Genomic DNA, 15,516 nt, shown 5'->3' with positions numbered 1-15,516 from the left:
ATATTAAAGAGCTTACAAATCGGCTTACATGAGTACTGCTAATATGTCAAATTTTAGTTTTTTATAAAAAAACCGAAAATCGTTTATTATGAAATGTAAATGTTCTGAACTTATATAGCGGTTTTCTACCTATTGGTACTCAAAGTGCTTCACTCTGCTTCTAATTCACCCATCCGCGGTCACAATCACACAGCTGGCCCATCGGTGTGTGAGCTGCATAATTTGGTAAGAAATGTAGTAGAGTTAAAAAGTAGAGATATTTTCTCTTAACTACTGCGGAGAAACTGTAAATAAATTATTAAAATAAGTAAAATAAATGGAAAAAGTGTCTGCGGGTAATCCTGACCCGAGCCGCAAAGTGTCGCTGTGGTGGAGCCTCTTTCCTCCAGGTGCATGCCGGGTAGACCATGATGGCGTCTGCTTTCTCTGTGGAGGAATGAAGCGGCTGACCGCTGAGTGTTTTCACGGTGAACCCGCACTGTCTGCGGCCTTAGGTGTTTTAGCCGAGCGGACCAGCCGGTCTTACTGAACTATGAGGTAAGCAGTGCGCCACTGTCAGGCACACTTAAACCGGCTAACCTGGCTTTTGTCCCGAGCATGAGCAGGTTGTCCGGCAGCGCAGCCGGGAGGACAGACAGATGCTAACAGATCAGCTGGTGACAGCTTAGCACACTGCGTGTTTGTTGACCCGTGAATTTAGCGTATAACATCGGTTAGCTTCTCTGATCCTGCACTGTAACCGTTTGAGGGAATCTACTGGCATGTTAGCCTGTTAGCCAGGCTAGCCGCCGGCTAGCATTAGCATCACAGATACGTGGTTAGCCACAGAATAGTCACCGACAACGTCATTAGAAACTCGACGTCATCATATCTGTATGGCATAATCACTGTCGTAACGTTTCTGATCCACAACGGGGGCGAATGTTCGGCCAGATGCTAACGTTATAGCCTTTGGGCCTGCGGGGAGGACGGTGTCTGAGGTCAGCTGACAGGTGTGGGGGGTGTCAGTTTTATTCCCTCAGTAAAATCTTAGTCTGTTAAAATCTGTACTTTGCTGTAACCTAACTGAAGAGGCGCTAACTGCTTTTTTTTTTTACCTCGAGCTTTCAGCCACTAACAGTGTTTTTTTGGGTATAAAGTTTTAAAAATACGATGTCCCTCTTTATCCACAGTTTAATCCCCAAGTATTTTATATCTGCTGGCTCTGGCTAATTGCTGATGCTTGTATCGCTGTGTTTCATTTGGTCATGTGTAAAAGGAAAAGAAAGCAGAAGACTGCAGATATCCAAATTATAAAAAAAAAAATAAAGCAGTGTTAGCTCACCATTTTCACACCACTCTGGCTCACCACATTTGGCTTATAATTCTTGTAATTAAAGATGCGTCTGATAAAAAGTTGCAAATTTCTCAGAGGGTGTTAATGCCCTGCTCTCTTCTTGTGCACTGATTCGCTGAATGAACATCCAATCAGCGTGGTCTCTTTAACCAATGGGCCGACAGTGCTTTAACATGTCGACTCAGGCAAAAAGCTGGAAACAGAGGTATGACCAGCATCAAGGAATGCCATTAGCTTGGTGTGTCACTGTGGAAGCAGAATATTGAGGGGGGGAGGCGGGGCATGACTTTAGCAGTAACACGGTAAACTGTATTATAGAAGTGTTATTGTTATTTTAACCATTGAAGTCATTGAGGGTTGGATGTAAATAGCAGCACTTTTAGAAACAGGGAAACAGTGTTATAACCCCACCGTATAAATTATTATAAACCCTTAGGAGTTTAAAGATATTCCCCCCCCAGTGTTTTTATGTTTTGTTTCTGACAAAACCAACATATTTACAGGCTGTTAACCTCTCCAACCCCTTACAGGAGGAGTGTGTTCTTGCCCCCAGGCGTCCAGGCTGTTGGACTATGCTGTATTTGTCCACTGGGTGGAGCTTCCTGAGCCGAGCCCCCCGCCCATCTTTTACCATGTACGCTACCCGCCTCTACAGCACAGCGGCGGGAGGGGCAGGAGGAGGAGGAGGAGGAGGAGGAGGAGGAGGAGTTAAACAGGCCAGGAGGGCGGGTCTGGCGGTGCTTGAGGCTCCCCACCTCTCTCACCACCCCCACCCAGGTCCGCCTCCCCACCCCTACCCAGTGTACCAGGGCCGCCCTGATGCTCCCCGAGGACCCCACTTCCACCACCACTACCACCCCCATCCTCACCCCCACTCGCAGCCTGCTCACCTGGCCCAACCCCCCCTGCCCCCACACTATCAGCACCACTTTCATACATATGCAGCGGGGGCTGTCGCTGGGGGTGGAGGCAGCAGCAGGAAGAAGACTTGGAACTTCATCCACGAGAAGATGAGCTATGACACGTTCTTCACAATGAAGCGTCTGATCGAACGCTCACGGCGGCCCGATGAGGTGTTGCGCTGGGTAACACAGAACCCTGCCAAGATCTCCCACAACCACTACCCCGTTGCCCTGCAGAAAATTGGCCAGTTGCTGCAGGCTGCGCCACCCCCGCGGCTCCCGGGGGATGACCCAGAGGCGGCAGCAGAGGGACGTCAGATCCTGGAGCACCAGGACTTTCAGACACTCTGCAATGCAATCATCAGCGACTGCACCAAGTTTGACAACTTCAGCATCGTCAATTGTTTGTATGCTGTAGCTGCGCTTGGTAAGTTTTTTTTGGGGGGGGGTGTCAGAACAGGGAGGTCACCATTCTAAAATCAAAATAAGACTGACTGAATACTTATCATACATCTAATATATGATGATTTGATGTCCTAAATCAACAACCAGGAAGACATAATTTCACTGAACAGAGTTTTGCCCCAGAAACAAAATTAAATCATACTGAATTCTTGTTGATTATTAACACGATTTTTGCCTTCTTAAACTCGGAGAGTTGTACACGTATTTCATTTTCTAAGAACAATGTTATTTGTTTAGAAGCAGAAGTTTTAGATTTTCTTTTTAACTAAACAAAAGCTAAAGTACACACTTTATTATGAAAATTAGAAATCACCACAACACTACAAAAGACAGTTCTTGGAAATTCTCCTGAGTTTGTCTGGAGTGTGTGAGAACGCAAAAATCCGAGTAAGATTCTCCCGACATTATCCAGACTTTATCCTTCAAGCCCTTAGTACAAAGTCCAAACTGTCAGCTTTAAATCCTCCTGAACTGTTGAAAAGATTTAAAGATAGCGAATGGGCACGATGACAGGGTTTGCATCACATGACTGCCGTTGTAGTTGAGCGATAGAAGCTTTTTTTAATAGATGCACGGCTCCAATGTGCTGTAAACAAAACACCTTTCACACACCTTCCATTTTCTATCATGTTGATCAAATAAAGCAGAATCAAGCGGAGTTTGTCTGGTGAGGACACTTATCACTTCCGCTTCTAATCCCCCGCTGTGTGAAATGCAAATGATATTTCTCACATTGTCCAGAGTTCATAGTAAAACAGGCTCAAAGTAAACAACAAACGAAAAAAAAGGTGAAGTTATCTCAGTCATAGAAATTTTTGATATATCAACTCCTTCTCTAACATTTATGTCTAGACTTCATATGAAAATACGGTAAAGCACTGTCCTCATATAAACTGTAGCATTAGCCATTTGGTGTGCCACTGAGTTCAGGGACAGTAAAGACTGTAGGTCACCTGTGGTTTGGAAGCATTCAGAGCCCAGTATGTAATTATGGGTATGCCCTACTTTTTTGTTAGTGTTGCACCGCTGCTCCTGGTGTCCTGCTCCTGGTAGATTATAATGATTTATTAATGCCACAGTACCACTTGTCTTTTACACACTTCTCTGTAAAGTTACTCTTGCTCCTGAATCGTTACTCTAACCCAATGTGTATGACATCATGCACAATCTTTTCAAGTCTGATCTAAATTAATGTTTATAATAATTCTGAGAACTTTCTCAGAAACATTTCTCAGCTGAACTTTGTTCACTGTCTTCCACAATGTTTCACATTTCGATTTTTCTCTTTTGTAACGTTCTAAACCAGCAGTGCCTCCCAGATACATAACTGCAAGGGAACAATTCTTATGGTGGAAACAGTGACAGTTGCATTCCCAGTTTTTCCTATGTGCATTATGGGTTTTGTTTTATTTTTCCTGATCTTAAGTGAGTCTTACTGTTAATAGTTTTTTAGAGCGTGTTAATAATATCTTCACTGTCACTGTATGTTCAGGTCTTCCTAATGACTCCCAGGTGGTCCAGGTGTTAGAAGCAGAGTCCCAGTCTAGACTGAACCAGTTTAACCAGAAAGATGTGTCAATGGTGTTCAGCTCCAGCATGAAGCTCCACCCAGGTAGCCAGCACCCCCTGACAGAGGCCTGCCTGGCCGGGCTGGAGAAGAACCTTGAGAGAGAGCGCCACCCACAGACGCTCTTTCTGTTGCTGTCCTACTACAGACTGAAGTGGCGCTCGCTGCAGTCACAGGACACTGCCGCTGCTGTTCCCGCAGGGGACGTTGCAACCCCCACTAGCATCAACAACACCCCCCCCAACCCTGAACAGCTGCTCACTAACAGGTGAGCTCATACTGAAAAAGGTCAGGTGAGACTGACACTTACTAGTGGTGGAAAATAACTACGTACATGTACATTGAAGTATTTGTACTTTAATTTACATTTACTTACATTACTCTTTATTCTAATGTACAAAAAACCTATTACTCCATATGTTGCTGTACTAAAGATGTGTGCTGCTGAATATGATGCATGAGAATTCACCTCATTATCTTTCAGTTCCCGGACATCTTTTCAGAAGTAGTACTTATACTTCTGATCATTTAAGTTTTGGTGATACTACGTATGTATTTTAGAGCTTTAATTGTGCTGGATTTATGTTAAATTATTGTACTGGTAGTTTTTTGATCTAAAGGGTCTTAATAGTACTGATTCTACCATAGAAATTTTGTAATAGTAAGATCAGTAAGGGATGCCAGATTAATAAACGTTATTACAATTATTAACCTTTAGTCATTTGGCAGAAGCTTTAGTCCAAAGAGACTTTAAGGTGAGGTACAAAGTAGCAAAAAATCCAATTCAAGTTGCGTAAGAGTTCAGTCTTCGACAAGTAATTAATAATTTTTTTTAAAACTGGAGTAAAGCTGCTGAGCATGCAGAATTTATTGGATTGTTCCACCACTGTGGGAGATCTTTGCTTAGGATATTTTTCTGTTTGGTGTTGGGACCATCAGGAGCACAGTCATAGAGGTTGTACGCCAGGATCAGGGAGCTCAGTTAAGGAGGTCGTGTTGAATCGACCACTCTGTAGGTGAGAGTCAGACCTTGAAACCTAATGAAGCCAGTCACTCTTCTGTCTGACCATTTTTTAATAACATTTGAATTTACAATAACAGACTATATAGCAGGTAGGGAAAAATTCCACTATAGCAGATGCTTAAGTGAAAAAGCTGTCAACAAATTTAAAGAAATTATTTCTTCATCATTTGCTTCACCATATGTTAATACAATGGAAAGTAGTCTCCTTAATGTTACTCCTGCACAAGTAGATTATCTTGTTGACAATTCTGCCGCCTCACTACGTACAATACTCGATAGTGTTGCCCCTCTAAAAAAGAAGGCAGTAAATCAGCAGAGGCGATCTCCATGGTATAGTTCACAAACACGCAACTTAAAACAGGAAACACGAAAGTTAGAAAGGAAGTGGCATTCCAGAAAGTTAGAAGAATCTCATTTAGCCTGGAAAAATAGTTTAAAAATGTACAAAAAAGCTCTCAGTGATGCCAGAACAGCATATTATTCATCATTAATAGAAGAAAATAAGAACAACTCCCGGTTTCTGTTCAGCACTGTAGCCAGGCTGACTAAGAGCCATAGTTCTGTTGAGCCTACTATTCCCTTAACTTTGAGCAGCAATGACTTCATGAGCTTCTTTATGAATAAAATTGTAGCTATTAGAGAACGAATTCACCAGATCCTCCCCCCAAAAATTACAGATAGATCTTCATGTTCAACAGTGCTAGAGTCATCGATAAGGCCCCACTCCCTGTTAGACTGCTTTTTACCCATAGATCTCTCTGAGCTAACTTCAATTATTACCTCATCTAAACCAACAACCTGTCTGCTAGACCCTATTCCAACTAAGCTGCTCAAGGAAGCTTTACCCTTAATAGATACATTCATATTAGATATCATAAATCTATCTTTAGAAACAGGCTATGTACCACAGGCCTATAAGGTAGCTGTAATTAAACCATTACTTAAAAAACCCTGTCTTGACCCAGGTGTTTTAGCCAATTACAGACCAATATCTAATCTCCCCTTTATTTCTAAAATAATTGAAAAAGTCCTCGCAAAACAATTATGTGATCACCTTCATAGGAATAATTTGTATGAAGACTTTCAGTCAGGATTTAGAGTTCATCATAGTACAGAAACAGCACTGGTAAAAGTCACCAACGATCTTCTCATGGCCTCAGATACTGGACTCATCTCTATACTTGTTCTGTTAGATCTTAGTGCTGCATTTGATACCATTGATCATAACATTTTATTACAGAGACTGGAACATGAAAATGGAATTACAGGAACTGCACTAGGTTGGTTTAAATCTTATCTATCTGATAGATTTCAATTTGTTCATGTTAATGATGAATCCTCCATGCACACAAAGGTTAGCTATGGAGTTCCACAAGGCTCTGTGTTAGGACCAATACTTTTTACTTTATATATGTCTCCTTTAGGCAACATTATTAGAAAACACTCCATAAATTTCCAATGTTATGCTGATGATACCCAGCTATATTTATCTATGGAACCAGATGAAAATAATCAGTTAATAAAGCTTCAAGCATGCCTACAAGACATCAAGGCCTGGATGTCCCACAATTTTTTACTTTTAAACTCAGACAAAACTGAAGTCATAGTATTTGGGCCCAAAAATCTCAGAGATATGATGTCCAACCATATTGTCACACTAGATGGCATAACTCTGGCCTCCAGTACTACTGCAAGGAACCTTGGAGTTATTTTTGATCAGGATCTATCCTTTAACTCACATATAAAACAAATCTCTAGAACAGCCTTCTTCCACCAACGGAACATTGCCAAAATTGGCAAGCATCCTGTCTCAAAGTGATGCCGAAAAACTGGTCCATGCATTTGTTACCTCTAGGTTGGACTACTGTAATTCCCTACTTTCAGGATGCCCCAGTAACTCCCTAAAGAGCCTGCAATTAATCCAAAAAGCTGCAGCAAGAGTGCTGACTGGAACTAGCAAGAGAGATCATATTTCACCTTCACTAGCTTCTCTCCATTGGCTTCCCATTAAATGTAAAATAGAATTTAAAACCCTGCTTCTTACATATAAAGCTCTGAATGGTCAGGCTCCATCATATTTAGAAGACCTCATAGCACCATATCATCCCAGTAGACCAGTTCGCTCTCAGAATGCAGGCCTATTTGTTGTTCCCAGAATTTCCAAAAGTAGAATGGGAGGTAGAGCCTTTAGCTATCAAGCTCCTCTCCTGTGGAACCAGCTCCCAGTTCAGATTCGGGAAGCAGACACCCTCTCTACTTTTAAGTCTAGGCTTAAAACCTTCCTTTTTAATAAAGCATATAGTTAGTTATAGTTATGCTGCCATAGGCTTAGACTGCTGGGGGACCCACCCCCCAATGCACTGAGCTCCTTTCCTCCTCTTGACCATCTCTCCTCTCCTCTCATCCAGCAATTGTCACCACTGTATGTCATTAACTCTGTGTGTTCTCTCCCGTAGTTGTCTTTGTCCTCCTCTGTCCCCCTCTCTCTGTCCCTTTCTGCAGGTGTCCCCCGGCTTTGAAGCTGTGTGTCTTCCAGCGTGAAGCTACTGATCCTACCAATCTGCCAGATGTTTTGTTGTTGCTTTTGTTGCTCTGTTCTTTTCTCTCTCCCCTTTCCACTCACCCCAACCGGTCGAGGCAGATGGCCGTCCACCCTGAGCCTGGTTCTGCTGGAGGTTTCTTCCGTTAAAGGGAGTTTTTCCTCTCCACTGTTGCCTATGGCTTGCTCCAGGGGGAATTGTTGGGTTCTCTTTATATATCTTTATAATCTTGACTTTATTCTGTAAAGTGCCCTGAGATGACTTTGTTGTGAATTGGCGCTATATAAATAAAGTTGAATTGAAATTGAATAGAATTAATGAAGCCAGTGCAAAGATGCTGCTGCTTTTTTTCCCCCAAAATGATTCATCAATGGTAAAGATCAGCTTGACTTCCCCACCTCCAGGAAGATCCTGCGTCTGGTCAAACACACTTTGACAAGTGTCAGTGGAGTTCGCGACCAGGAAATGGCACTGCTGGATGAGATGTTGGCGGCATGCGCTCGAGAGGCGAGCAACAAGAGCCTGGAGCTAATCTTCAGCTCTCACCTGTTCTACCAGAACCGGCAGGAGAGGTTCATCAGCAGCTTGGCAGGTAAACACAGTTTGTTCATGAAGGAGCTAGCTGGGTTACAAAAGAAATTATTTGACAATAATAATTTGGGTAATTTTTTATTGATAAATGTTCTGTATCTGAGCCAACTCCATGCAACAATCCCATCGAGTTAGACTCATTAACAGGGTCCAGTAGTATTTGCTGTTTTTAAATGAGAAATGTGCATTTAGCTTCAATAATGAACAGTAACTTTGTGAGAAACTGTTTGGTTAAAGCAAGGATTCCCATCCCAACCTCATCATGTAACGTGTTGTGTGTTGTCTCAATTAGAGGAGCTACCGAAGAAGGTGGACAGCACTACTCCATACACAATGGCTCTGATTGCCAAATACATTGCTCGCCATCGGCTAAGAGAGACCCGCCTACTGGATACCATTGCAGAATTCCTGGTAAAGAAGGCTGAGTACCTGGACAGTAAGGTGAGGACAGTGACAGGTGGTCAGCTGAGCTTCAGTACTCGATTACAGGACCGTGCAGATGTGTCTGCCTCTGTCCTCAGGTAATCCAGAAGCTGGTGTTCCCGTTCAGCAGGATGAGCTACCGTCCATCCAACGAGCAGCAGTTCTTCTCTCGGCTAGAGGAAGTGGTAGAGCTGAAGGCGCTCAGCTCACCTCTCGCCACTGTCAATATCCTTATGTCTTTGTTCCAGCTAGGACACTTCCCTGGGCTGGTGCTGCATCGTGTCTTCTCCTCTGCCTTCATCAGCAATGTCACTAGTCAGTACCACCACACACCACCACCACACCAGTAAACCTGTGAAAACCAGTTTAAGTCAAAAAATCTGTGTCATCTCACAGACAGTCCGTACGCTCTGATTGTTCGGAGGTACCTGTCCCTGCTGGATGCCGCTGTGGAGCTGGAGTACCGCGACTACAATGGACCACGCCTGCAGGATGCTCACAAGGTTCTGATGTTTGACCATGCCCTGACTGCTGATGAGGTCAACCGCAAGTACAGGTAACATGCACCTATCTGCACACCTGTATACATGCACAGACACACTTGACCAAACAGTCTTATTTTAGTGGCCTCCATCCATCTGAACCTGAAGGATTATTTAGTCTGGTGGATTATTTAGTCTGACCAGTTGGTCTTCTGGTCTCTGACTGATAGTTCTGTCTGGTTTGGGCCAGCTGTGACTAATTCTGCTGGTTATATATAACTGGAGACTGCTGGCCAGTTCTGACTGTTTCTAGACTTGGACTGGATTAATTCACAGGTTCTGATCAGTTTTTGTTCTGTCAGTTATAAAGGGCTTGTGGCTGAAGCCTTACGGCAGCTGGTTGGGGAGCAGAACTACAAGCAAGACGAGGTTCTTGCCCCGGGATACTACACAGGTACTACACTGTTAATGCTATATACTGAAAATTACACACAGTACTGCATTGGTGTAATCTAATTCTGTCATCTAGACTTTGTGCTATGGATGGACAGTTCTGGTCGGGTTCTGCCCATCAGGACGAGTGCTAGTTTGGGTCTGAGCATTGTTTCTCCGTCCTGCGTTGCCGTGACATCCAAGGTGGCTGATGGCGCAGTTGCTGTAGTGACAGCAGAGTTTCAGAAGTTCTCTCCATTTACGGTGATGGAGGAAAGCGCAGAGCAGTCATGCCAGATGGGTGAGGCGATTGAACCCAGGTCCTTCCTGCCTCACCACATCCGGAGCTCAACTGGGGCCACAGTTCCCTCAGGGCCCCCTAGGCCTGGGACTAATGGTGGCCCTTTGGACTATAGCCCGTACTACGTCCCTGCAGCGGAGTACTACTCCACTCTGGCAAAGGAGCATTCTCTGGAGAGCCAGGACAGCTCCACTCTCAGCAGTCCCCCCTCTGATGCCCTGGCCCCTCCTGGGACACAGGGACCTCCAGGGCCCACAGGCCCCGACTCACTCTTCCAGTTTTCAATTGGGAAGATTCTGGAAGATGAGGGGGGGGCAGGGCCTCCGGGGAGACAGGGGACAGACTGTGAGCTACCAGGTTTCTATGAGGGTGTGACATACTCTGAGAATAACGGGGCAGACAGAGGGCCCCCACCACCTGCACAGCTGCACACCCCTGATCGACAGGACCCTGACATTCCTCCAACAGACCAGAGACAGATCAGGAGGTCAGTCCCTATAAACCAGATCCAGCAGAACAAAAACTGAAACACTTCTAATTTACATCAGGTTTCACTATGTTAGTGTGTCTGATTCTTTGCAGGATTATCATGTCTGTCAATGATAAGTGGCATTACTGCCATAACTCTGAGGTTCTGGTCGGGTCCCGAGCCATGAGAGACCGACACCTAAGGCTACTGGGATACATCATCCTTCAGGTCAGTCTGTCCATAGTCCAGGAACAACATGGTTATGTTTAAGATGGTTCAGACTTCAGACCATGATGTCTCTTTGTCTTTTTAGATTGACATTATTCTTTCAAACCAACAAACTTTTAAATGCTGTATTCACAGTGTGTACTGTGTATGTTAATCCAGAGGGAAATTAATGGATCCACCATCTTACATTAGAGAATCAAAGACATAATTTTTTAAGTTTTAAATTTGGATTTTAATTCTGTTTATTTTTTCCAATGATTAGAAAAACAAAATATGCCAGGAAAAAACTATTGCTTTGGCCCTTTGGCTTTCACAGTGATGCTTTTGTTTTGTGTGTCATAAATCCAGTGCACCCCTTTCCTTTACAGCAGTGTGTTTTCCTCCCTCACTACAAGCTCAAACTCTATCATTCAGGCTGCAGCAGATTTAGTTTAGCCAAAGATTTGACACATGCAGTGGAATCCGGACATTTCCTAGTGAGATGCTCTCAAGATTAGCCTGACTTAATCCTTCAAGCTCCCTAGTGCAAAGTCTTTATTATGTGCGTGAGCTCATGTGTGTTGTTTGACCAGAATTGTTGGGAGGATTTAAAGAGATTGAATGGGCATGTTGATGACTTTTCTATTATTTGGCTGTTACACTACTCTCCTTACATTCGTCCAGTCAGAGCCATGCAGCCTTCACACCACACAGAGATGCAGCAGGTCAAAATGCTCTCTATGGTGCTTCTGTAGAATGTAGTGAGGATTAGCGGGGTAGTTGGGCTTTGCTCATCCTGCGCTGGAAATGCAGATGCTGCTGTGCCCTCTTGACCAGTGATGAGATGTTCACAGACCAGGAGAGATTATCTGTGAGCCCGAAGAACTTGGTGCTGCTGACCACCTCAACAGCCATGTTGTCGAGCGTGTTGAAGTGGAGCGTGGCTGGAATGTTTCTTCCTGAAGTCGACAATGCTCTCTTTGTTTTTGTCCGCGTTCAGGATCAGGTTGTTGTCTCTGCACCAGCCCACCAGCTGTGCCACCTCCACTCTGTAAGCTAGGTCGTTGTCCCTGATGAGGCCCACCACTGTTGTGTCATCCCCAAACTTCACAGTGTGGTTTGTGGCATCCCTGGTGTGTTATCAGGGGGAACAGCAGAGGCAGAGCAACTAACTTCATGTCCTCTCTCACTACATCCATAAATGTTCATCTTTGGTCTTCCTCTAGACCTCCTGCCTGGCAGCTCCAATCTCAGCATCCTTCTACCGTTATATTCTTAGTCTCTCCTCTGAACATGTCTAAACAACCTAAATCTGGCCTCTCTGACTTAATCCCCAAAACATCTAACATGAGCTGTCCTTCTGATGTCCTCATTCCTGATCCTGCCCATCCTGGTCACTCCCAAAGAGAACCTCAAAATCTTAAGCTCTGCTACTTCCAGCTATGCTTCCTGGCTTATCTTCAGTGCCACTGTCTCTAAGCTGAACAACATCTCTGGTCTCACCACCGTCTTGTACAGCTTTCCTTTCTTTCTGGTTGATACTCTTTTATCAGACAACACACCTGAAACTTTTCTCAACCTGTTCCAACCTGCTTGCACTCGCCTCTTCACCTCTTTTCCACACTTGCCATTGCTCTGAACCGTTGACCCTAAGTACTTAAAGTCCTGCACCTTTTGCACCTCTGCTCCCTGTAACCTCACTGTTCCACCTGGGTCCCTCTCATTCACACACATGTATTCTTTCTGTGGATAAGCTTCATTCCTCTATTTTTCCTCAACCTGCTCCCTGCTCTCACTACAAATCACAATGTCATCTGCTAACATCATAGTCCGTGGAGATTCCTTTCTAACCTCATCTGTCAGCCTGTCCATCTATATATAGATAGATAGACAGATAGATACATAACTTTACATACAGATCTGGGAGCTGATTCCACAGATCAGGAGCTTGATAGTTAAAGGCTCTGCCTCCCATTCTACCTCTATAAAATGCTCCAAATAACAAATAGGCCGGCATTCTGAGATCAAAGTAGTCTATTGGGATGATATGGTAGTATGAGGTTCAGATTTGTTCATTACTGCCCAACTAATGGTGACAGTAATCTGTAAACATCTGTAAATCTGCACTGGAATAATAAAAGAATAGAAAGGTTTAAGTAAACATTAGACCCATTTACTTTGTAAACTATTTGGGAATCAAAACAGGGAAGTGATAAGTACATTTGCAATCTGAATTGATAGAATTTAAACAATACCCAGACCTAGTACCAGGTATGCTTCAGCTTGGCCAATTTGTTCATCGTGGACATGGATATTGTTCATTAGTCCTCAATGTCTGGATGGTACCATTCCACTTCCTGGTCCAGCTCAGGCTCTTTGGGGTCAGCTTTTGTAGCCTGGGATCCAATAGTTGGAAATATTGGGAATAGTAGCCACAGCACTGTTGAGTTGTGATTTTTTACAATGCACTTCAGTAAGAAGTTGCATTCAGCTGGGATTTTTTTTTCTTTTTTGTCCTTTCGGCCTGTCCCGAGTTCAGGGTCGCCACTGCAGATCATCGTCCGCATGTTGATTTGGCAGTTTTTTTATGCTGGATGCCCTTCCGGACGCAACTCTACCCAATTTCTACCGGGCTTGAACCGGCACTGCACAGCTGGGGATGGGAAAGGGTTGTTGGGGCATCAGTGTCTTTCCCAGAGACACATCAAAAGCTGGGATTATGACGTTTGTTATTATTTTGACTGAACTATCAGTCTATCAGTCCTTAATTTGAAGTTCATTAATAGTTAACAAGGTTGTACAGTTAATTAAAAGTAGTAATTTTCTCCTGTCCAGCTTTTCTTAAAAAACAAACAAACTGTGGTTTCTAACTTCCTATGCACTTGAATCTTAAAAAAAAACAAAATCCTGAAAACTCCTACCTGTTCACCTCTCATACATAACATTTTGCTTTAATGCTTTCTTCTTGAATTAGATTTTTGCTGCTATGTACCTCACTTGTAAGTGGCTTTGAATAAAAGCGTCGGACAATTGACTAAATGTAAATCTGAATCACCTCTTGGAACTATTGAACGCTACATGACTCATATGACCTTAAAATATTTTTGGCCCTTTGCTGTCATAGCTCTTCTATCTCTAGGGTTCTGGGTAACTTGCTATTGGGGAGTCAGCTGATTTAGATAAACCGTACAATAGCATTCTGCTTCTAAAACCACTATTTTTCCTCTCAACTTGTTCCTGCACCAGTTGAACAAACTACACGTAAACCAGAAACATTTGTTCTAGGCTAATAGTTTAGTAGTTTAGTTAGTTTAGTAAAGTGTCTTGTGATCTTTCTTGTCCCATCAGCTGCCGTACCATGAGCTGGAGAAGCTGAACGGCATTGAGGAGGTGAAGCAGTATCTGCACAAGAAGCTGCTGGACGTCCCACTTTGACGCTCTGTGTGCGTGTGTGTGAGCGTGTGTGTGTGTGTGTGTGTGTGCGCGCATGTGAGAGAGGGAGGTCTGTATTTTGAATTCTGGTCGGGTCATTGGTTTGTTAGAACGCTTAGGGAGGATTCACCTGCACAATGTCATGTTTATTCAGATAACAGCTGCAGCTGATGATTTTACAAATTGTTTTGAATTCTGATAAAATCCTGTAATCTGTAAAACATGAATTTGTTCTCTGATGTCAGATTCTTTAAAGGCTTTAATATTTCCTTTTCTTGTAATGTAGAACCAAATGATAATCAGCTAATGAATGAGGAAACTAGTCATCAAGTGCAGCTGTTCACTGAGCAGACAATCGGATCATTAATGTGCAGCCACTCACAGACTCCCGTCAGCCAGTAACACATTTTAAAGAACCATTCGGCTGCTTTATGAGCATTTTTTTTATATTGATGATTAATCGATCACAGTTTACATTAATTTCCCTTCTTTTTATAAAAATATTTTTGAAACCATGAAAAAATTTTAAAGGTAAGTAAAGTAAAAGTATTTTCTATATTTTCCTCTATTTCCTTTATGGTTTAGGACACAGTGCCTGTTCCTGAATTTCTTTTTATTTCAGTTTTTTGCCCTAAAAACAGCCAAAGAAATTTGAATGATCTTTAAAAAACTAGAATGTAAACTCGTCTTTGTCATTATAATGTCCCGGCTCCTTCCCACATTAAGGAACATGAGTCTGTCTTTAAACTTCAGATTGCGCTCTGTTGAAAAAATCAAGAACATACAGCATGAAAAAAATCAAAGAAAATGAGAAGTAAATTTTTATTTCTGTCGGTCTTAAATTTCTCACATTAATGTCTTCTGTCACCAAAGCAGCGGACTGGTCCTTGAATGTTTACTGCCGCTGTGATCTGATTGGTCGCTGGGAACAAACTATTGTTTTGTTTGTTTGTTTTCATCTTGGGCTAGAGATGGGGGAGGGATCAAGTTGCTTTTTATAATTGGTAACCATGGTAACATCGATGCATGTTTCAAGGCGTCTTTTATAAAATCAGACAATGGAGCTGTAGGGAGAGCAAGGGCTGATGGGTAATGTATTTCCGTGAGAGCACGGGGTGTGGGTGGGAAGGGATGGGTGTTCCCATGTGCCAAAGGCTGGAAGATCAGTTAGGCTGTGGGTGACTAATGTTGGGGTCAAAAGTCAGATTATTTATTTGTGTATCAGGTGACGGATGGACTGAAGTTTGTTTATATTCTATAAAATCTATTAATTCAAATCTCTATAAAACCTGAAACTGAACCAGAGTCTGTGTCATTTTTACTTTCTCTGTTAAATTCAGTGTTT

General features: G+C 43.1%; 1 protein-coding gene across 2 annotated transcripts; it reads left to right on the top strand.

The window, feature by feature from the left end:
- Positions 1 to 378: 378 nt before the first annotated feature.
- Positions 379 to 15,471, top strand: fastk (Fas-activated serine/threonine kinase). 2 transcript variants are annotated; one of them, XM_067529291.1, is made up of 11 exons: positions 379 to 537; positions 1,867 to 2,665; positions 4,196 to 4,538; positions 8,239 to 8,426; positions 8,718 to 8,866; positions 9,097 to 9,163; positions 9,245 to 9,404; positions 9,693 to 9,784; positions 9,860 to 10,550; positions 10,646 to 10,760; positions 14,088 to 15,471. In XM_067529291.1, exons 2-11 carry the CDS (start codon positions 1,909 to 1,911, stop codon positions 14,172 to 14,174), a joined length of 2,649 nt encoding a protein of 882 aa, XP_067385392.1. In that variant the 5' UTR covers positions 379 to 537; positions 1,867 to 1,908; the 3' UTR covers positions 14,175 to 15,471. The 2 variants fall into 2 exon arrangements, with proteins under 2 accessions (XP_067385392.1, XP_067385390.1); XM_067529289.1 differs by having other exon boundaries at positions 8,947 to 9,163.
- The last annotated feature ends 45 nt before the right edge of the window (positions 15,472 to 15,516 follow it).

This window comes from Channa argus, chromosome 14 (genome assembly GCF_033026475.1).
Source record: "Channa argus isolate prfri chromosome 14, Channa argus male v1.0, whole genome shotgun sequence".
In the NCBI taxonomy this organism is placed as follows: Eukaryota; Metazoa; Chordata; class Actinopteri; order Anabantiformes; family Channidae; genus Channa; species Channa argus.
This window is presented reverse-complemented; position numbering and strand designations above follow the sequence as displayed.

Bases quoted from the DNA above. Each gene is read 5' to 3' on its own strand.
- fastk (XM_067529289.1), top strand. From the start codon at position 1,909: ATGCTGTATTTGTCCACTGGGTGGAGCTTCCTGAGCCGAGCCCCCCGC. The intron at 8,867-8,946 runs GTGAGGACAGTG...CTCTGTCCTCAG, and splicing joins CTGAGTACCTGGACAGTAAG to GTAATCCAGAAGCTGGTGTT. The intron at 10,551-10,645 runs GTCAGTCCCTAT...GATTCTTTGCAG, and splicing joins GACCAGAGACAGATCAGGAG to GATTATCATGTCTGTCAATG.